General features: G+C 39.7%; 2 protein-coding genes across 1 annotated transcript; one reads left to right on the top strand and one right to left on the bottom strand.

Moving 5' to 3' along the window:
- The window catches only part of LOC138383467 (zinc finger protein 24), a 50813-nt gene that overhangs the window by 5466 nt on the left and 21763 nt on the right, over nt 1-23584 (bottom strand).
- Nucleotides 10168-22722, top strand: LOC138383466 (zinc finger protein 271). Its single transcript, XM_069468452.1, has 3 exons — nt 10168-10223; nt 10843-11067; nt 20794-22722. Exons 2-3 carry the CDS (start codon nt 11019-11021, stop codon nt 22695-22697), a joined length of 1953 nt encoding a protein of 650 aa, XP_069324553.1. The 5' UTR covers nt 10168-10223; nt 10843-11018; the 3' UTR covers nt 22698-22722.

The following is a 23584-nucleotide window of genomic DNA, read 5'->3' as shown; positions in this document are numbered from 1 at the left end:
GATGTAGAGGAAGGTCACCCAGGCAAATAGAACAGAGGGTATGAGAGGATGTGGCCCACTGAGGAAACTGAGGGTAGTCCGGGAAGACCAGACTAGTAGGTTTCACCTCTAACTATGGCTCAGGATCAGCCATGGAGCATCTTCATAGGTGGGGCTTCAATAAGTGCCACAAGTGCTTGTGATGTGCGGCCTGGTGAAGAAACCTGCGCCAGTCTGGGGCACAGTTAAAGAACAGAGAGAGAGGTGGCACCTATAGAGGAAGAGCCAGGCCACCAAGGGCTTGAGAGGTTGTGCTGTAGACTTTATATTTGATCCTCATGGCCTCGGAGATGGCTGGAGGGTCTGTCAGGCCACCCACAGAGTGATGTAAAGAAGATGGGAAGGGGTTTTCTTGCAACCATTCCAGTGACAGACAATGAGGCCTGAGCCAAGGGAGCCAAAAGATGTAAAGATGGGAGGTTAGGGACACGCTTGATAAGTGTTTGACAGAGAGAGGGGTCAAGAAGCTGGCCCAGGTGACTGGAGGACGGTGGTATCATTTGCTGAGCTATGCATTAAGAAAGTTAGGTCTAAGATGCCTACAAAGAGCATTTTCTAAACTCTGCTTTGCCAGATATTACCAGATCCTTTACACACACCTTAACACAGAGAAATTTGGGGGTATTTTTCTTAATTTTTTAGTATAAGAAAAATATTAAACACATTTCTTTAGTTCTTATTATGTGACAATCATCATTTAAAAAATTTCATGACTGCACTGTCAGATCTGTGCATGGATGTGTATGTAGCACTTACCAAGAGCTGCATTGCATTGATGTGTGTTCTTCACTTAGTGACCATTAGCCTATGTCACTTGCCTTTTAATTTCAATGTTTGTGATATTATTCTATTTTATTAAAAAATATTATGCCTTATCAACTTGCCCTCTATGGGTATGTCACTGAGGGATGTTTTTAATCATAAGGTATCATCTCTGCTCCTTTCCCATCTCCTTCACAGGCCCACCCTCCTCTACGTCAGCCCATGAGGTTAGCCCGAAGTCCTCCCCTATTTTCACCCTCTACTTTCCACCCGGGCAAGCTCGTCCTCACCTTGGGTTATCATTCATCTAGTCAAGACATCCCATCTGAGCTCCAGACCTGCTTACCCATGTTTCCTCATTCCTACCATAACTCCTTTTGAATTTCTCAAAAGGACCTCAAATTCAGCACATTCATAACCAACTCATGGTTCCTCACACCCTAAAACTGCTCCTCCTTCAATGGTCCCCTCTCAAGAAGTAGGCACATCCACCAGGCTGCACAGCCAAAAATATGCAAGCATCCCTAAATGGTCCTTTTTTAAAAAAAATTCCTTCATTTATCTAATGCAAAGTTAGTCCTATTTATTTTATTTCCTATCTCCAGAATCTACCCTTTCCCACCATCTTCATCCCAGCAACTATCCTGTCACACTGTACAGTAACTCACCGACTGGCTTTCCCATATGCACTTGGTCCTTCTCAGCCTGTCATCTACTTTATCAGAGTGATCTTTTCAAATTGCAAATCTGATCATGTTCCTCTGACTAGCTTTTAAAAAGCAAAAACAAAAACTCTGTAACAGAGGTGAGGTGCTCTTTATACTCATCTCATTTGCCTGGACTATACTCCAGCCCGAGTCAGAATCTCCTGAGTGGGGTCCCAATGGCCATATTTCTAAAACATTCTGCAAGTGATTCTGGTGGCAGCCAGGGTTAAGAAGCCTGGGCCAGTCAAGGATTCATGAAAGACAAGGTTAAAGAGAATTGCATTCCTTTCTCTCAGAGCACTTTTGTCACTTTATCAGTATATGTACTTTAGTGGGACTAGTTGGTTAATACCTGTCTTATCCATGACTAGATTGCAAGCTACATCAACATTTTGTTCACTATTGTGTCTCCATCACTCAGCCCAACACATGGCACATAGTATGTTCTATATATAAAAGAATGAGTGTCATTATAGTCAAGGGAGGAAAATTTCAAAGAGGCAATCATCAATATTGCCAAATGCCTAATAAGGACTGAAAAATGTCCCAACAGCACTTTTACATACTACAGAGAGGTGATCTAGCTCACCTAGAGAGCCAGCTTTGGAGTTAGGTAACCCAATTTAGGATCATGGTGCAGCCTCTTACTAGCTATATGACATTAGTCACCAATTGAACCTTTCTGAGATACAATTTCCTCTCCTAAAAATGAAGTTAATAACGTAACATTGCAGTATTCCAAGAATTAGAAATAACATAAGGCATCTGACCAGTGCTTGCTGTATTAAATACCTTTTTATACTGATGCTTTGACATCTGGGGCCTCAATGACACTGGAGGGGCTGCCCCTCCCAGGACTAGTCAATTCCTAGAGATAGTAAACAATTCATCTGTGAGTGTGCCTTTCATACATACCCCCACCACTTCCTCTACCAGGCTCTCACACTCAGGGCCACCATTCCCCTACCCGAACCACCTTAGGGACAGGTACCAAACAACTAGGGACAACAAATATGCCCCAGAGCCCACTGAAATTAATCAAACTAGCCAATGCTAAGCCTGTTTACCCTGCCTTGTCCTTTCCCATGGAAACCAGAGTAAAGATCCCTGCATACTTTCCCTCACTCCGTCTGCCTCCTGACCAACCCTGATGCTTCCCTGTGTGGCCCAGCATGGCCAGGCATGTCCCCGTCACACGGAAACTGAGTAACAAACTATCTTTTCAATGGCAATCATCTCCTGATCTGTTGTCCTCACCATGCCTGAATAATAATAAAACCTACATTTTCGAACACTTGGCTCAGAGGAGATAAGAGGCAAGGGAAGGGCCAAATTCCACATCACTAAGGCATGAGTTATAGAATAGGCTTTATTGGGGAAACTTACTAGCCAGAGGTCAGTAAAGAAAGCACGGGTCCCTGATTCTCCCATCATCCCACAGAAGGGACGTCTGCGGAGAGGTGCTCCTGTGTTTCAGGAGAGAGCTCCCTCTACCTTCTAATGGTACAAATGTGAGCAACCAACTTTTGGAGATATTAGTGAGGTGTATAAGCTGACTGCTTGGACCAGAAGTCTAGATTTGGGTGTCAGTTGTATAGAGTTGTCCAGGGAACCAGCTACCCAGCATATGGAGGGGAGGGATGGGAAGGGCTGAGGAAATGGGAAGTACTGAGTTTGGGTATGGACCTCCCTCTGGGAAAAGGTGAGTCCCTTATCCTAGCTAGCTCTTAGTCCAAGCAACTCAGAGGGAACCTCCAGGGCACTTTTGGACAATCCTGTTTGCTGCAGCACCACTGTTATTATAACGTACCTGTATCATAATGTAACAGGTATTATAATGTATCTGTTTGCTTAACTGTAACAGAAAACACTAATTGAACCTTTATTACAGAGTCAAGCACTGTCTACCTGTTGTAAATATCTTAACTCATTTTATCTTCACTGCACTCTATGGTGCAGTTCAATTGCTTAACTGAAGAGAAACAGAGAAGTTATGTCATTTGTTCCAGGTCATATGGCTTGTAAGTGATGTCGCTGGACAGTTTTGAAACCAAATGATCTGACTCCAGAATCCTTACTCTTAGATGCCTACTCTCTGCTGAAATGCCTTCTCACGTTTGCACTTCCCACCAATCAAAGGCCCTTTAGAAGAGGGCCTGCGTTTTTCACACATTTATTTAATAATATTTACTGAGTGCCTGTTTTGTGCTAGGTGCTGAGCAAAGAGTTATAAACAACGCAGCGTCCTTGCCATTACAGAACTTAAAAATAGGGAGAGGCAGACGTTAAACAGAAAGCATACATAATTATCTAATGTAATTGTGATTAAAAATACTACAAAGGGGAAAGCAGAAGGTGCTCTGACAGTGACGGATAAAGGATCTCGCCCAGACCTGGGGAGTCAAGACCGATGACGCCTGACACCTGACTCAAGAGCGAGCTCTGGCCGTGCGAGAAGTAGCAGGAAAGCACGTCCGACTCCTAAGCCTGCAGCTCAGCACACAGAAGGCGCTGCGTAAGTGCTTGAGAAATCAAAGGGGCCAAGGGGGAGTGGATGAACCCGCTAGCCGACAAACGGATGAAGGGATGGACCGACGGACCCGCGGGCTGATAGCGCCGAGGAGGGGCGGGACCCTGGAACAGCCGAAGCTCTTCCCCGCGGCCCGGGGCAGGCCAAGGGGGCCCAGGCAAGGCGGCGGGGAGGGCTGAGGCCGGACAGGGAAGCACCCGAAGCCGCGCTGCCGGACCGCCCCACTCACCCTTCGCTCTACCCGCCGCGGGCAGCTACCCCCGAGGGAGCAGGACGGCCTCCTTGGGCCGCACTAGCGCCGGAAGTGGGGGCGGCGCGCCCCTCTAGGAAGGCCGGAGGACTGCAGTTCAGTGGCGCGCGCGCTCCCGGCGTCGGGTCTCGGAAGGAGGGGTGCAGGCCCGGGTCAGACCTGGAGGGGACATCCCAGGGTCAAAACGGTTGACTGAAGGGGGTGTGGGAGAATAAATATATAAACTTGTATATTTGATATATATTTAAATATATTAAAATAGACGTATATAGTTAAATATATGCATTTTTCCTCTTTTAGTCCCAGGCTGGTATAGCATCAAAAAAACTTTAAAAACTAGAACCCACGGACTCTAAATTTGGAGAGGAAGAGGGTCAGACCACACTCACCTCAAACACGTCCACAGTAACAGTTCCAGGAGCTGCGGGGAGGGTGGCAAGGTAGAGGTACTGCCCAGGATGGCGAGGGTGCAGGCCTGTGGGCAGGAGGATTCGGGGAAGGGAGCGGAACAGGTTGTAAGAATTTCCTCGTGGGACCTGCTCCTCAAGCTGAGCCCTGTCGAATGGCTGGAATGTTGACACAGACGGAGGAGAGAACAGGTTTCCCGCGTAGGGAGCGGCAGGAGCAAGAGCTCAGCCGTGGGAAATTCAGGACGCGCTCAGGAATTAGTGCAGCATCTTGGTCGGCCTGAACCTAGGCTAAGGGATTGGTTGAAGTTGGGTTGTGCAGAGTTTCCAACACCAGACTCAGATGCTAGGAATGCATTTAGTGATCCGTGCAGACCACTTAATTGTGACGTGGCCAGAACTGTACTTCAGAGCAGTATCTGACAGTATTACGCAGAGTGGATAAAAGGGCAAAAGAGATGAGAGAAGAACAGGTGGTTAGACATGTGAATTTAGCAAGATTTGATAATATATAAAAATATGACGGGGGAATTAGGGAACAAATATTGTTTCTGTCCCCATGCTTTCCTGTGGAACTTCAATAAAATGTTAGACTTCCTCACTATATCCTTTATATCTCTTACCTGCTCTTTTTTTTTTCATTTTTCTCATTTGCATATTTTATCACCCATTTTCCAGATTACTAACTCTCCCTTCAGTAACAGTTTACTTTTCAAAGTAATGTTTAAACATTTCCCTTAAGTTCTCAATTTCTGTAATTGAATTTTTTAAATTCAGAATTTGTTTGGTTCATGTTCATCTCTCTCTCTCTCTTTTAAGAGGTTCTTTATTTATACATAAAATCTACCATTTTAGCCATTTTTAAGTATACACTTCAGCAGCATTAAATACATTCACGTTATTGTACAACCAGCACTATTAACCATCTCCAGAACTTTTTCATCTTCCCAAACTGAAACTCCATACTGATTAAACAATAACCCCATTTCTCCACCCCCAATCCCCAGGCAACCAACATTCTACTTGCTGACTCCCTAAATTTGACTAGGCTAAGTACCTCATATAAGTGAGATCACACAATTTTTGTCTTTTTGTGACTGGCTTATTTTACTTAATATTAATATCTTCCTGGTTCATTCAGGCTGTAGGGTATGTCAGAATTTCCTTTCTTTTTAGGGCTGAATAATATTCCATTGCATGTATGGACATTTTATTTATCCATCCATCTTTCAAAAGACACATGGGTGGCTTCCACCTTTGGGCTATTGTGAATAATACTGTTATGAATGTGATTGTACCTTTGATCTATTTTCAATTAATTTTTGTATATGGTATAAGTGTCCAACTTCATTCCATTGCATGTGGATATCCAGTTTTCCCAGTATCATTTATTGAATAGACTACCCTTTTCCCCATTGAGTGGTCTTAGCACCTTTCTCAAAAATCAATTGATCACATATATGAGGATTTCTTTCTGAGCTCACTATTCTATTTCATTGGTTTCTATGTTTATCCTCATGCCAGTACCACAGTTTGGTTACTGTAGCTTAGTAGTATGTTTTTTTCCATTTATTTTTGGTTTGTATTTATTCATGAGGTACAAGGGCAATTTTGCTACATTGAAATATTGCAGTGTGGTGAAGTCAGGCCCTTCAGCGCACACACATCACTGAAGCAACGCACATTGTACCCACCAAGGGACCTGCCATCATTCACCCCCCTCCTACCTCCACACCTCTCCAAGTCATTCGACATTCTGCTTCCATGTATATATGTTATTGAGCTCCCAATTATAAATAAGAACATGTGGTCTTTCTGTGTCTGAGTTATTTCACTTAACATAATGGTCTTCCATCTATGTTGCTACGAGCCATGATTTCATTCTTTTTTATGGCTGAATAGTATTCCACCATGTATATACACCACATTTTCTTTACCCAATCCTCTGCTGATGGACATTTAGGTTGACTCCATATCTTTGCTATTGTGAATAGGGCTGTAATAAACAAACAGGTATTTTTTTTAGATATCGATTATTTTTCCTTTGCATAGATATCCAGTAGTGGGATTGCTGGGTTGTATGGTAGTTCTACTTTTAGTTCTTTGAGAAATCTCCATAATGTTTTCCATGGAGGTTGCATTAATTTACATTCTCACCAACAGTGTATGAGTTCTCTTTTCTCCCCATCCTCCCCAATATCTGTTATTTTTTTGTCTTTTTAATAATATCCATCCTAATTGGTGAAAGATGATATCTCAATGTGGTTTTATTTTGCATTTCTCTGATGATTAGTGAAGTTGAATATTTTTTCATAAGCTTGCTGGCCATTTGTCTTCTTTTGAAAAATGTCTATTCATGTTCTTAGCTCATATTTTAATGGGATTATTTTTTGTTGTTGTTTGAGTTCCTTTTACATTCTACATATAAATCCCCTGTTGGATGTAGTTTGCAAATACAGTGTTGAACACTGACTGATATACCAGGGATAAAGAAGGTCATTTCATGATGAAAAAGTGGTCAATAAAAAGGAATAATGATCCTAAATATGTATACAACTTGTGAGCTTCAAAGTATGTAAAATAAAAACTTATAAGACTCCCAAGGAGAAATATACAAATCCACAATTATAGTCAGGAATCCATACTCGTCTCTAAATAATTAATTTAAATATTAGTAAATCAGCAAGGTATATAGTAGATTTGAATAATACTGTCCACCAACTAATTGACAATAATCAACTACTCCACCCAACAGCAGCAGAATATATATCCTTCTCAAATGTCCATGGAACATTTATGAAGACAGACCATATTCTGGGCCATTAACAAGTCTAAATGGATTTAAAAGGATTCAAGTCATACAAAGTATGTTCTCTGACTACAATGGAATTAAATTTAAAATTAATATCAGAAAAACCTCCGGAAAATTCCCAAATATTTAGAGACTAAAAATACTCCTGAATAATCCATGGGCCAAAGAAGAAATCAAAAGGGAAATTAGAAAGTATTTTGAACTGAATGAAAATGAAAATACAATATATCAGAATTTGTGGCATGCTACTAAAGCAGTACTTAGGGGAATATATATAGCACTGAATTTCTATATTAGAAAATAAGAACTGTCTCAAATCAGTGACCTCAGTTTCCACTTTAACCAGGAAAAGAAGAGCAAATTAAAACCCAAAAAATTAACTCAAGATGGATCATAGACCAAAATGTAAAACCTAAAACTTCTATAAGAAAACAATAGAAGAAAATCTTGGTGGCCTTAGGTTAGGAAAATATTCTACACGTGACACCAAAAGCACAATCCATAAAAGAACCAATTGATAAATTATACATCATCAAAACTTAAAACTGCTGTTCTTCAAAAAATACTGTTAAGAAAACTTAAGCCACAATATATTTGCAAAGCTTATATGTGATAAAAGACGTGTCCAGAATGGGCAAAAGATTTGTACAGATACTTTACCAAGTAATAATACAAATAGCATATAAGCACATAAAAAATACTAAATATTATTAGTTATTAGGGAAATGCAAATTAAAACCACAGTGACATACACAGTGAATTGGTAAGGATGTGGAAGAACTGGAACTCTCATGCACTGGTGGTGGGAATGCAAAATGGTACAGCCACTCTGAAAAATAGTGTGACAGCTTCTCAAAACATTAAACATACAGCTACCATGAGAAAGGAAAAAAAGCATATGTCCCTATAAAGACTTGTGCACGAATATTCACAGCTGTATTTGTAATAGAAAAAACTGGAAATAACCGAAATGCCCATCAACTGGTGAATGGATAAACAAATTGTGGCATATACATACAATGGAATATTATTCAGCTGCAAAAAGACATGAACTATTGATACAGCAATATAGATGAATCTCAAACTAATGTTTAGTGAAACAAGTCTGATAAAAAAAAAAGAGTGCATCCTGTATGACTCCATTTAAATAAATCAATAGAAAATGCAAACTAATCTCCAGTAACAGCAGACTAGTGGTGGGGGTCGGAGGTTGCGGGGGAGGGCATAACCAAGGAGCAGAAGGAAACTTTGGGGGTTGATAGATGTGCTCCCTATTTTGATTGTGGTGATAGTTTCATCTCTGTACACATTATTAAATTATACACTTTAAATATTTGGAGTTTTGTTTTGTTTTTTGAGACAGGGTCTCACTCTGTGGCTCAGGTTGGAGTGCAGTGGCAGATCATAGCTCATTGCAGCCTCCAACTCCTGTGCTCAGGCCATCCTCCTGCCTCAGCCTCCCTACAGGCGCCTGCCACCACACCCTGCTATATATATATATTTTTTAACGGATGGGGGTCTCACTAGGTTGCGCAGGCTAGTCTTAAGCCATCCTCCCACCTCCATCTCCCAAATCGCTGGGATTACAGGCGTGAGCCACTGCCCCCCGCCTGCAATTTATTTTGGTCGGTTATACAGCAATAAAGCTTCCTTTTCAAAGCTTTTACGTTTTAAAAGAAGTATCTGCACTCTCTACTTGGGAGGGGTGGGCCGAAACAAGTTCCTACCTCTCTTTCCCCTTACAGGTATATTATCCGGAAGATTTTATATATCCAAAGAGGGTTTTGGGCTGGGACCAAGAAGCCATCTTCTTCTACCTCAACCATCACTTCAGCCATCCACCATTTTCTCAAACCTGCACCTTTCCCCAGACATCTTAACCCAAGTCATATGTCTCCCTGGTCTCAAACATTCTACCAACTCCTCCTCATTTTCCAAGATACTTCTATGGACACAGCAATATCCTTTCCTGCCCTGATCGCCCCCCACCCCAATCTGGCCCCATTTCAAGTCCTTCTTCTCACCCTGATCCTTTAGGAGGACTGTACTGGCAAGCAAACGAAACAGACCATGAAAATCCAGCTTTCCAGCAATTCTGGAATTCATTACCGAGCATCACTTATTTCTAGGGAGTTTCTCACAGTGTGGTCCCAGGACCAACAGCACCCGGATCACCTGAGAACCTGGGCGCCCACCCCGGCCCTTACTGAGTCATACACTCTGGGCGTAAGGGCAGCAGTCAGGAGTTGAACAAGGCCTCCAGGTGATTCTGATGCGCTCCACTGTTCTGGGGTGAAGAAAAAACAGAGAGGACAAGAAGAAAGTTAGAATGGAAGCACACCTGTGAATGATGCGACTAAGATTAAGCGATGGGGGAGGAGTGGTTATTAAAAAAAAAAAACAAAAAACTAATGAAGATCTCATCATATAGTCAGAAAACCTACCCTGCCCCAGAAAGCGTTCCCAATAGATAATGGATTCCCACATTCACCTAAAGAACCGGCAGAGAGGGCAGCAAGGGATCTGTCTCTGGCCAAGCAGGTCCCTGGCTAAGGCGCCTCTGGAAGCAGCTCTGCGGACGTTCAGGAGTTAATTCTCGGCGCGTGCGCAAGACATGCCATAGAGCTGAGCGATCCTCCCAGAGGCCTAGAGCGGACAGCGCGATGGCGGGCTTGCATGGTGTGAGGCTTGAGCGCGGTCCGGATACCAAGTCAAGGTACGGGTGATGCCGGCTCACGGAAGGCCGAGGAATCCCGGGTGATCTAGCCGAAAAGCGCCTCGCAGCGCCACCAAGAACCTGTGTTCGGTTTCTCGAGTCCATGGGGAGTCCAGGCCGCCCCTGGGCGCGAAGTGCTGATTGGTTCTTGGCCTAGAGTTCTGTTGGTACCCGGTCAGCCCTTGCTGGGACTTGGGTTCAACTTAATGAACGCCAGAAATTCTGGGGTACGGGTGGAATCACGAAGCGTGAATAAATCCACGCGAAATCAGCCGACCATACCTGGAAAGCGCAAGCTGAATTTGTGAATGTTGGAAAAAGCGAAGCAGAGAAAGAAAGATCATGATGATCCATTTTTGTACAAGAAGGGCAGCGAATAACATAGCGTTAACCTGAAATTTCCCTTCCTGCGTTATCTTTCCTGTTATACCCTTATTTGGTAGCATTGACCCCCAATTTTATTTAAACATCTCTAGATTTGGAATGGGGAATGTTTGTCCAAGAGGGATCATGCCTGATTCCCAGATGATGGGGAAGGAAGCTTAATAAAGTCTGAGAAAAAAAGCAACTTGGAAATTAAACGAAATTTTGTTTTTTCCTTCCCTTTTTCTATATCTAGAGGATGTTTCCGGTGGTCTAGTCTCAGAACTTACATCACTAGTCTGCATAATGGTTCCCTTTCAAGCCCAGTGGTGCTCAGTTGCCTCCAAGTCTCATACCCTTATGTGGACAAGAAAAGTTTACAGAGGAAATGGTAATTCTTCACTTGCTCCCTGAGGTGTCCAGTTGCAGTCCATGGAGATCCAGTTCAATTATGAATCTCAAGAACACCACCTTTTCTCAGGTGAGAAGCAGTGTATTATATCTTTCTTAGTAAAGTGTCTTTAGTAAAATAATTTTGATCCCAACTTTGTTCAGATGTTCTGCAGGGTTTCATTTTCAAATTGTGTTATTTCTTTTTGGTTTTGGTTCTCTCATTGCTGTTGTTTTACCAATGAAATTCACCTTCCATTGTCCCTTTTTTTACGCTAGATCTTCTGCCTCTTTTTAGTATTGCAGTATCTTTGTTTTATTTTATTTTACTTAGTTTCTCTCTTCTATATTCAGAACTTGCCCTTCTTAATCTATTCTGCGGCATCTAGCTCTCGTCTTCCCTAAGAATCACTGCAGAATTGTGCCTCCTCCTTGCAGTTTTACATAAATTGATATACTTATTCCTGTGTTTATGTCTCTTAGAGTATGTATAAAATAATATTTTTTATTATAGACTAATATACTAAAGTCTATTTGTAAAGTATAGGAAAACACAAAGTGGGCAATTTAAATAATCTACAACTCCACCCTCTGGGAATAGTCACTGTTAACATTAATGTATCCTTCAAATTATTTAATTAACAATAATTTATTGTCAATAAATGTTTATTAATTAATAAAATCATAGATTAATTACTAGCCATATAGTATTATTATTTATCAAGGGTTTAATCTATGCCAGGCACTGTTCGAAGTGCTGAGGATATAGCACTGAACTGAACAGACAAGCCTTTGCCCTCAAGGTACTTACATTCTAGTGGAGGGAAACAAAAATAAATAAATGTACATCATATTATCAGATAATGATAATGGTTATGGAGAAATTAAACCAGGAAATTAAAATCAGGATTCTAATGGGAAACAAATGGATCATTCAAATATAGTAATTCAAGGTTTCAAAAAGAGGATAGGCAGGATTACAGAAATCCACAAGGGGTGAAGAATAGCCTTGGGACAAACAACAATGGGGAGCAGTTACTACCTTATGTGACAAGGGAAGAGAATGATTACTGGCTCCTGGAGAGTGTAGCTGTAGGATATAGCCACCTTATAGGAGCTCTGGCCTTTGCTAAAAGGCCCAGCTTGGCCTAGCAAGCAGGGAGCCAGGATGTAGGGTAACCAGCTCATCCCAGTTTTCTTGGAATTTAGTACTGAAAGTCCCACATGCCAATAAACCGTTCAGTTGCGGGCAAACCAGGACAGTTAGTCAGTCACTCTATTATTCTCTCACTTTTGCCCAAATCTAATTGCAAACCCAGGGGCACAGAACCCCAGGTGATACAGTTCATCAACATCAACCTCCTGGGGCACAGAGCAGGATAGAGAGGAGATCTGAGGGGTGAAAGGAGAATATTCATTACAGTCCACCGCTTCTATGTTATAGTACTCACTTTTATCCTTTGTTTAGAAGATTGTTATATTCCCAAAACAGCAGAAAAACAAAGTCCCTTCCTTCAGATACCATTTCATTGCAGGTTGACATAATTAAATCATACTCTCACCTGAAACATGGAATTTAACTACCTCTAGTGCTCTTCATATAAGGTAGTAAGAAAAGGGGGAAAAAGACATAACTAACATAAAACATAATTGCTATAGTGTTTGCTGTTCACAAAGCCTAAGTTGATAATCCTAACTGTCTTCTTCTATCGCCCATTTTGTATCTCCCTTACCCTCTACCAGCATCTCAGTGGCACAGATTTCTTTACCTAGTTAAGTAATATAAATCTTTTTCCTGGATCTGCTTCCTTGGTAATCTCGTCTCTTTGAGGCCGCTTCAGTGTACCATTAACTATTAGACATGAGAGGACTAAGAGGCCCGCCAGTGAATCCTCTGTGTTCCAGACATATTCTTCCTTGCCCTTAGTATGTACCACAACCAATTCCCCTTGGTAATTGGGATCAGTCATCCTGGCCAGTAGAGTGACCCTTTCTCTGCCTGTTGATTCAGCAGATGAGGAACCCAAAATAGCTCCAAGTTTCACCTTTGAATTTAACAGAATCATGGCTTTGTTCCATGCTAGAAACGTTTCTCCTTTGAGCACTAGAACCCCAAACTTGCTAAGCCCAAGATTATGGGGATAGGAAGCAAAAATAGTACAAGTGAATTCTTAGGTATGTAGTGAGAGGACCATTCTCACTACTCCTCCACCATTGGTTTCTGTACCTGTGTATGTATTCTGGCAGTGGAGATGACAACACTGTTGCTTGTCCTCTGGTTTAAGGTATATATTGTATTCCATACAACAGCACCCAACTCACTGGGCATTGTTGTCTAGCTGGTATTTTATCATTTTCTGAATCTACTTCTGGATGATGGGGCATATGGTAATACCTATGAATTACCTGTATATAAGCTCACTGCTCTACTTCCTTCCTTGTAAAATGAGTACTTATTGAGATATTGTATGAATACAATGGTAGTGAACATAGTACTCTCTTAAGTCAATGCAAATATATATCTGGACTATGTATTTAGTACTTTGAAAACAAATTGCTGCCCCCTTCATGATAGAAATGGTCTAGTGTAATGAATCTGCCCCCCAGTGTCTTACTGGCTCCTCTCCAGGGAATGGTACCTTATTAAGGGCCTAGTTTTGGCCTTGGCTGTTGGCTGTTTGGGCACACAGCAGTTGTGATAATCATGTCAGCCTTGATGAGAGAGGTTCATATTACTGAGCCCATGAAGAGCCTCCATCCCTGCCGCCATGACCCTTAGACAAGCATTGGAAAAGAGGCTGATTGACATTCATAGTATAGATCCTCATGTCTCTGATTGAATGGCTTCTCCATGGTGGGTGTTTTTTGGTGAAGATTCACATGGGACACAAATATATTCACATTCTTTGCCCATTTTGAGGAGATCCATCCTCATATTTTCCCCCAGAATCCTTGTTTCTAGTCTTCTAATATTGTTCTTTCCAGATACCTAACTAATCAAATAACCCATTCTTCATTATACATGAATAGTGATACATAAATCAGTATAGACATGTATCGTAGGCTACGTTGCCTTTCATGAAAAGTGGACAACCAAGTACATACCTTAAATTCTGGATTTGCCCTCACCAATGTGTTTTAGGCCACCTCTAAGTAAGGGTGTAAGTGAAAGCTATTTACTTTTGGCTGGTGCCCGCATACTTGGCAGGCCCATCTATTAACCAGTTCTGTAATTTTTCCTTAACTGTTAACTGGTAATAAGGAATTCCATGAGGCCATAAGTATAGGTATAGGGAGAGGTAGTAAAGTAGTAGGAACAGGTACTATGGGATCCAAGTCACTTACACATGGAATTTACTTCTCTTCTAGACTTTCTTTTGCAATGGAATGTTGGTTTGTATGTCCAATTTTATGATTTGATGGACCAAATGACAACCAGTACATGATGAGTAGTTTGCAATGTAAAGTCATTTGGTGCACTGTGGTCAAGCACGAAGACTCTGTCAGTGCTTGGTAGTAAGCCAGGATCTGCTTTTCACATAGAAAATTGTTGCCGACAGAAGAGGATGTGACCCTACTCCAGGATGGTTCTCTTATGGAGGCTTATATGAGGCTCCATACAGCACCCCTGACTGCTATGGGCACGTGCAATTCCATTGCTTATCCTGGGTGATAAGATCACGTGACAGGACAGCTTGCATTGCACCCTGGACCTGCTGGAAAGTTTTCTGTTTTTTACTGAGTCTCACTCAAAAGTAGCAACCTTACAAGTTATTCAGATTGGTCATTTTAGCACCTTGAACTGTGGCGTCTTACTTCAAAAATAGAGAGACTCTCCAAGCTTTGCACCTCTCCAAGGTGGTAACATTTGGGTGGAGCTATAAATGAAGTAGGAAACAAGTCATATGACCGTCTGAGATAAGAGTGTTCCAAGCCGAGGGAATAGCAAGTGACAGGCCTGTAGATGTAGCAGGAACAGAAAGCCTGAGGTAGACAGGTATTAGGGGTGGGAGAGGAATGAAATGAGAGCAGAGAGAAAGAAAGGGACCAGATTATATGGAACCTTATCAGCTGTAGTAAGAACTTGGAATTTTATTACCAGTATAATGGGATCCCATTGGAACTCTATATACAGGATAATGACACATAAAGATCACTCTGCCCAGTATGTGGAGAATAGGAGAAAGATAAATTAGGGAGAAGAAAGCAAGTGTTTCAAGAAGAGAGTAATCAACTATTCAAATGAGTCCAGAGTAAGATTGAGAATTGACCATTGCATTTGTTAAGACAGAACTTAGGAGGGACTTTAATAAATGTAGTTTTGATGGAGTTATGGAGATAAAGTCCTGATTACAATGGACTAAAAAGAGAAAACACTTAATGTCAGTTAGAACATAGAGCAATGTGAACTTTTATACACTCCTGATGAAGGTATGAATTGGTTCAACAACTTGTGGGAATATCTAGTTGAAGATCCAAATAAGTCTAGGTTATATAAACTTAATCTCAGAGAAACACTTCATATGTGCACCAAGATAGGTGTACAAGCATATTCATATCAGCATGGTTTGTAATAGCAAAATATTACTGTTCATGGAAGGAGAATGGGTAAACAAATTGTGGTATATGTCCATTCTGTAGTAGTGAATATGAATGGACCATAGCTACACACATTAACATGGGTGAGTCTTCCACACATAATGTTGAACAACAAAGCAAGTCACAGAATACATGTGGTATAATTCCATAAATACATAAAGTTCAGAAACATCCTGTATTATTGTGCTAGGGCTACCATAACAAAACAGCACAGACCAGGTGGCTTAAACAACAGAAATTTATTCTCTCACAGTTCTGAAGGCTGGAAGTCTAAGATCAAAGGGTCAGCAGAGTTGGTTTCTCCTGAGGCCTCTTTCCCTGGCTTACACATGTCTCTTTTCTCTGTGTACATACCTCCCTGGTGTCTCTTCCTCTTCTTATAAGGACACAAGTCCTATTGGATTAGGGCCCCACCCTGTGACTTTGTTTAACCTTTATTACCTCCTTAAGGGCCCTGTCTCCAAATATAGTCACATTGGGGGTTAGGGTTCAACATATGAATTTGGGGAGACACAATTCAGTTTGTAACACTTGCAAAACCAAACAATATTTTCTTAAAAATACAGACATTTGGTAAAGCTCTAAAGAAAAGCCAGAGAAAGATAAACACAAAATTTAGCATAATGATTAAAAGGGTAGGTGGGGAAAGGGGTTGGAAGGAGACAGAATCAAGAAAGCATGCACAGGAGTGTTGGAAATTTTCTGGTAATTTTTGTTTGTTTCTTTTCTGTTTTTTGCTTAAGCTGAATGGAAGGTTCAATTGTGTTTCTGGCACCATTATCATTACTTTTTAAAATTGCACATATACATAAGTATATGTATATTTTTTCTATGTATAAAATACTTAATAACATAAAATACATAGAGAAATGAAAGAGTAAAGTTTTTCAAGGAGAATTGCTGTAAAGGGAAACAAATGAAGCAATATGAGGATAGAATGTAAGGTCAAGGTTTTTTGTGTTGTTCAAGTCTAATATATCCTTACTGACTTTTATTAAATCTACTTTAGTGAGGTACAATTTACAGACAACAAAATATACCCCTTTTATTTATGCATTTAGATGAGTTTTGACATATTTATATACCCAGAGTAGACTACCCTCACAATCAAATCATAGACACATTATGTCAATGCCCTCCCCCAGAATTTCCTTGTGTTCCATCCAGTCCCTCCCCATTCCTAGGCAACCATTGATGTGCTTTCTGTCACTATATATTTGATTTGCCTTCTTTGCCATTACACATAAATGAAATTATACTATTTTATGCCTGCCTTTAGCTCAGTGTAATGTTTTTGAGATTCAACTATATTGTTGCTTTATCAGTAATTAATTATTGTTTATTGCTCAATACTATTTCATTGTATGGATGTATCACAATCTGTTTGGATTGTTTACATTTCTGGCTCTTTTATTAATAAAGCTGCTCTGAATATTTGGGTACAAGTCTTTGTATGGACATATTTTTTTTTTCTTGGGTAAATACCTAGAAGTAGAATTTCTGGGTTGTATGATAAGATTATGTTTAACTTTATGAAAAGCTGCCAGAATTTTCTTAGGTAGATATACCATCATCAGCAATGTATGAGAGTTCCAGTGGCTCTACACCCTTGTTAACATTTAACCATTAACCATGTTAGCTGTTGTCAGTAATTGGTATTTACCAGTAGCTCCTTGTAGTTTAATTTGCATTTCCCTGATAACTAGTGACACTTAGCATTTTGTCATGTGCTTATTGACTATTCATATTTCTTTAGTGAACTGTGTATTCTCATCTTTTGCTCTTGTTATTGAGTTGTGTTCTTATTTTTGAGTTGTAAAAGTTTTTTTTGTATTCTGGATACAAGTCTATTGTCAGATATATGCTTTGTGAATATTTTCTCACGGTTTGTGGCTTCACTTTCTTTTCTTAGTAATGCCTTTTGAAGAGTAGAAGTTTATAATTTTGATGAAGTTTAATTTTTTTTTAACTTTATGATTCATGCTTTTGGTGTCCTATCCTTTCTCGAAATCATGATGGTGGTCATCTGCGCTTTCTTCTAGAAGTTTTATAGTTTTAGCTTTAATTCTTAGTTTTATGTTACATTTCCAGTTAATTTTTGTGTATAGCGTGAGGAAAAAAAGAGTTCATTATTGTCATTATAATATCTGGTTCCAATACTTTTTGTTGAAAAGGGGGTGTCCTTTCACCACTGAATTACTTGGCACCTTTGCTGAAGATCAGTTGTACATATATTTTTGGATCTATTTCTGAACTCTGTTCTATTCTGTTAATGGATATGTCTGTCCTCATACCAATACCACACTGCCTTGATTACTGTAGCTTTATAGTAAAGCTCAAAATCAGGGAGTGTAGCTTCTCTAATTTTGTTCTTCTTTTTCAAAATTGTTTAGACTGTTCTGTGCCTTTCTGTACAAAGTTTAGAATCAGTTTGTCAACTTGTACAAAAAAGCCTACTGGGTTTTTAATTGTCATTGCTTTGAATCTATAGATCAATTTGGGGAGAATTATCATCTTAATATTAAATCTTCATATTTATAAGTAATGGTATATATTTCTGTTTAGTAAGTCTTCTTTAATTTCTCTCAGCAATATTTTGTAGTTTTCATTATATAGCTATTGCACATATTTTCTTTAATTTATAAATGTTTTATTTTGGGGTATGATTAAAAAAATGTTTTAAATTTTACGTTCTGATTGTAGCTTGTGTACATAAATACAGTTGGTTTTGTATATTGCTCTGATAAACTCATTTACAAATTCTAATAGCTTTTTTGAGATAGCTTGGGGATTTTCTATGTGTGTGATTGTATAGTTTTTAAATAGAGACAGTTTGACTTTTTTCTTTCCTATTTGTATGTCTCAATTATTTTTCATGTCTTATCACATTAACTAGGAATATTGAATAGAAGTGGTTACAATGTTGAATACCAGTAATAAGAGTGGGCACCCTTGCCTTGTTCTTAGGAGAAAAGCATTCAATGTTAACCATTAACGATATTACTTGAGGTTTTTCTTTGTTTTCTATTGGAGCAGTCAGTTTACATATAATATAACTGATATGCTTTGATTTAGATGTACCCACTTCTTATTTTGTTTTCTTTATTTGTTTTTTATTCTACTTATTGTTTCTTTTTTCTCCTTTTGTATCTAATTTTACATTATCAGGTTTTTTTGTTTTTACAGTTTTTTCTTTATTAGCTTATTGTTTATGCATTCTTTTATTGTTATTTTAATGGCTAACTCATCATGGCCTTTCTCAAGTGTGATTCTGTATGAGAATTAAGCTCTGATGCTTTAAGGCATCCAGTGTAAGTAATGTATTAATGTCTCTCTTATACATCTACTATAGTATTAGCTATATACTATCCTTAAGAGAATTAAGAAAATAGTCACTCAAATCATTTTCTGTTGTATTCTCTTTTAGAACCCTGGTTGAAAAAGGCTGCCTTAGAATTTACAACATACATACTGGATTTATTACAGTTTATTTTAATTTACTGCTTCTTAGACCATGCAAAGACTTTACAGTACTTAAGTTCTACTTGCTTCCCTCCTCTTGTGCTATTTTTGCCATATATTTAATTCCATATATATTGTAAACTCTACAAGACATTCATATTGCTTTAATCAGTCAGTACACATTTAGATGCATGCAGATACTTTACCTTTTCCAATGCTCTTCATTCCTGCATTACCTTGCTTTCATGTGGGATATTTTTTTCTTCTTGAAAAATTTCCTTTAGTATTTCTTTTAATGCATATCTGCTGATGAAAACCAGGTTATAGGAGTAGCTATGAATATTCACAAAGGGGAGGTGCTTTCTTGTGTAGTAAGCTAACAATGTATGTGTGTGGTCCCCAACCCCCAGGCCACAGCAGGAGGTGAGCTGTGATCAAAGCCCCACCTGTCCCCACAGCTGCTCCCCATCACTGGCATCACTGCCTGAGCCCCTCCCCCATCAAATCAGCATTGGCATCACACCCTCGTAGGAACAGGAACCCCGCTGTAAACTGCACATACAAGGGATCCAGGTTGCACGCTCTCCATGAGAGTCCAATGCCTGATGATCCGGGCAGTGCCCCCCATCCTCACCCAATTACCACCCCACCCATGTCCATGGAAAAACTGTCTTCCACGAAACCAGTCCCTGGTGTCAAAAAGGTTGGAGGCCGCTAATGTACGTTATATATGTCCTATGTTCACTTTGGGTTGCAGACTTATCATTTAGATGTATTATAGTTAGGCCCTATATGTCAAAAGGTGAAGCAGGGGACATGAAGGCACTCAGCGTGCAGCCTCTGTAGGCTAGCCAGAAACACTAGCTGGTCAGTTGCCATGTCTAAACCACAAAAAGGGAGAGGCAGCATCATGCAGTTGGTTGAAATCAGCAGTGGAGCAAATCTTCTGAAAGTGCTGGTTTCTGTTTAACTCTTAGGAAAGAAAGCCTAATAGTGGTTAGCAAAGCAGGGGGTATGATGAGGTATGTCTGACCTCCTGTCCTGTCATGGCCAGAAACTCAGTTTTTGAGGTTTCTCTAGGGTTCCCTTGGCCTAAAGGGGAGGTCCATTCATTTGTTTAGGAGTCTTAGGATTTTAGTTTTATTTCTCGTATGAAAACTCAATATTGAAGTGATCTCTGTACTTAAGGACTGAGATCATTCATGTTTGTGGCTTTATTGTATAAGATGTTTAGAACACCATATGTGCTCCACTGGTGTGTTAGCAATGAATTTTGTACCATTTCTAAAAATTTATAGAGAAAATACAAACAAGGTAATTGAAGTGTTTTGTTTTTCTTTTCTTTCTTTTTTGTTAATACCATTTTAGCCTGAGTGACTAGATAATGCTAAATAAAGCCCAACCACTTCTTTTTCTAGACTCTTTCACACTGCTTATCTTACATATGTTAATAAATTGCTTATTTATTAGCTATAATTTAGTCACACTGTCTTAATCACAGTGATTAGATTTCCGTATTCCCAAATCTCCTGTGACAAACATACAGAGCATATATGGTAAGTCACTTCTATAAATGGCTAATGTGATCCACTACTTGCTGATTTGTCTTAGTTCTGTTCTCAGTGGATAATGTTCACTATTTTGGAACACTCCCATATTGTGGTAACATTTTATAGGTAAATATTGATCTGTTTCACCTGAAACTTCCTTACAGTATGGAGAACACATTCCATCTGGATTTTGTTTATTGTTCCAGATGGTGAGACCAAGACCAAGATTGGAAAGCCAGCTTCAGAGGAGGAAACTACAGCAAAAACTGAATCATTGACTAAAGAGTCTGGCGACATCAGAGAGCATGTTCTCCAGGATTCTGAAGGCAGGGAATTCTGTGAATCTGGGAATAAATTAAATGAAAAGGATCAGAACCTCTTTAAAAGAAGACAACATAACTGTGATGAGTGTGAGCAAAGCTTTGGGAGTACAGGCCTTATTAGGCATCGAAGAACCCACTGGGATAAACACTATATATGTGATAAGTGTGGAAAGGCCTTTAGTGTGAGCTCAGCCCTGGTTCTGCATCAGAGAATTCATACTGGGGAGAAACCTTATCCTTGTAAATGGTGTATTAAAAGTTTCAGTCGGAGCTCAGACCTTATTAAACATCAAAGAGTCCACACTGGTGAAAAACCTTATCAATGTGATGTATGTGGGAAAGCCTTCAGTCAGAGCTCAGATCTTATTATACATCAGAGAATCCATACAGGAGAAAAACCCTATCAGTGCAGTCATTGCAGTAAAAGTTTTAGCCAGCGCTCAGACCTTGTTAAGCATCAGAGAATCCACACTGGAGAGAAGCCTTATACATGTAACCAGTGTAACAAACATTTTAGTCAGAGTTCTGATGTCATAAAACATCAAAGAATCCACACTGGGGAGAAACCATATAAATGTGATGTGTGTGAGAAAGCCTTCAGTCAGAGCTCAGATCTTATTCTACATCAGAGAATCCATACTGGGGAGAAACCATATCCATGTAATCAGTGTAGCAAAAGTTTCAGTCAGAACTCAGACCTTATTAAACATCGAAGGATCCACACTGGAGAGAAACCCTATAAATGTAATGAATGTGGAAAAGCTTTTAATCAGAGCTCAGTCCTTATTCTACATCAAAGAATTCATACTGGAGAGAAACCCTACCCATGTAGTCAATGTAGCAAAACCTTCAGTAGGCTTTCTGATCTTATTAATCATCAACGAATTCACACTGGAGAGAAGCCTTACCCCTGTAATCAGTGCAATAAAATGTTTAGTCGAAGATCAGATCTTGTTAAACATCACCGAATTCATACAGGTGAGAAACCCTATGAATGTGATGAGTGTGGGAAAACCTTTAGTCAGAGCTCCAACCTTATTCTTCATCAGAGAATCCACACTGGAGAGAAACCTTATCCATGTAGTGATTGTACTAAAAGCTTTAGTCGCCGTTCAGATCTTGTTAAGCATCAAAGAATACACACTGGAGAGAAACCATATGCATGTAACCAGTGCAGTAAAAGTTTTAGTCAAAGCTCAGACCTCACTAAACATCAGAGGGTACACTCTGGTGAAAAGCCCTATCATTGTGATAGTTGTGAGAAAGCCTTCAGTCAGAGTTCTGACCTTATTCTTCATCGCAGAGTTCACACTGGAGAAAAACCATATGTATGCACACAGTGCAGCAAAAGTTTCAGTCAAAACTCAGACCTCATCAAACACCAGAGAATCCACACTGGGGAAAAACCTTATCAGTGTAATGAGTGTAAGAAGGCTTTCAGTCAGTGCTCAGCTCTTATCCTCCATCAGAGAATCCACACTGGGGAGAAACCCTATCCATGTGATCAATGTGGCAAAAGCTTTAGTCGGCACTCTGATCTCATTAACCACCAAAGAATACACGCTGGGGAAAAGCCATATAAATGTGATGCATGTGGGAAAGCCTTTAGCACATGCACGGATCTTGTGGAACACCAGAAAATCCACACTGGGAAGAAACCCTACCAGTGTGTTCAGTGCAGCAGAAGTTTTAGCCAACTCTCTGATCTTATTAATCATGAGAAAGTCCATTCTGAGGAAGACAGTCTGAATGTGATGAATATGGGAAAACCTTTAGTGTCTATATAACTTTATTCAGTACCAGAGATACCGTACCAGAGATACCATCCCAGAAAAAAATCTTACGAATGCTGTTGATGAGTATGAAAAAGTTTTTAATCAAAGCTCAACTCTTATACTACATTAACAAAAACCACATGGGAAGAAAACATTAATTCAATTTTTATAATGAAAGTTTAACTCAGAGCTCAGAGATTACTAAAATTAAGCAAAATTCAGAGAAAGAGTCCTTTGAGTTGTGGGAAAACCTTCAATATGAATAAAATTTGTGTTGAATGTCAATATTCAGCAACAGAAACAAATTCCTGCCTTGTCTTTGCTATAATGTAGGAAAAGCTCTAGTCTTTTATTCAGACATAATCCACAAGACGAGAGTTGTATCATTGCAAGAAATGTATGACAATATTAATGTAGAACTTATCAGATATTGTAAAAATTAGTGTGGGGAGGTGTTCAACTCAAAAGGATATGTATTAGTGTTATAATCTAAAACCTTTAGTGAGCCAAAATTACCAATTGTATATCAGAAGTTATTTTAGAGAATGTAGGGAAAACTTAAGTCCCCTCCATATCTTAAGTGACATTTATGCTGATATGACACTTATCCTTTAACAGCTAGAGAGTCCTACCTTAAGCTAAAGTAGATGTCTATCTGTAAATTCCCTGTGTGTGAACATACTATACCATTCTGGTATTAAATGTATTAACTAGTTAACTCCAGTGGCCCCTTTTCTTAGTTTTTTGTTTTTAGTTTTATTTGGGGGGGATCTAGTTTTGGTTTTCCTAGTGGGCATGAGTTTGTGCAAGTTCCTGTAATGTTCACAGCAAATATTGATTTATTTTATTTTCAGTAATGCAGCCCACAAACTTTACTGGTTTGAAATTACTTCTTCACT

Source organism: Eulemur rufifrons, chromosome 5, assembly GCF_041146395.1.
Source record: "Eulemur rufifrons isolate Redbay chromosome 5, OSU_ERuf_1, whole genome shotgun sequence".
Classification (NCBI taxonomy): Eukaryota; Metazoa; Chordata; class Mammalia; order Primates; family Lemuridae; genus Eulemur; species Eulemur rufifrons.
This window is presented reverse-complemented; position numbering and strand designations above follow the sequence as displayed.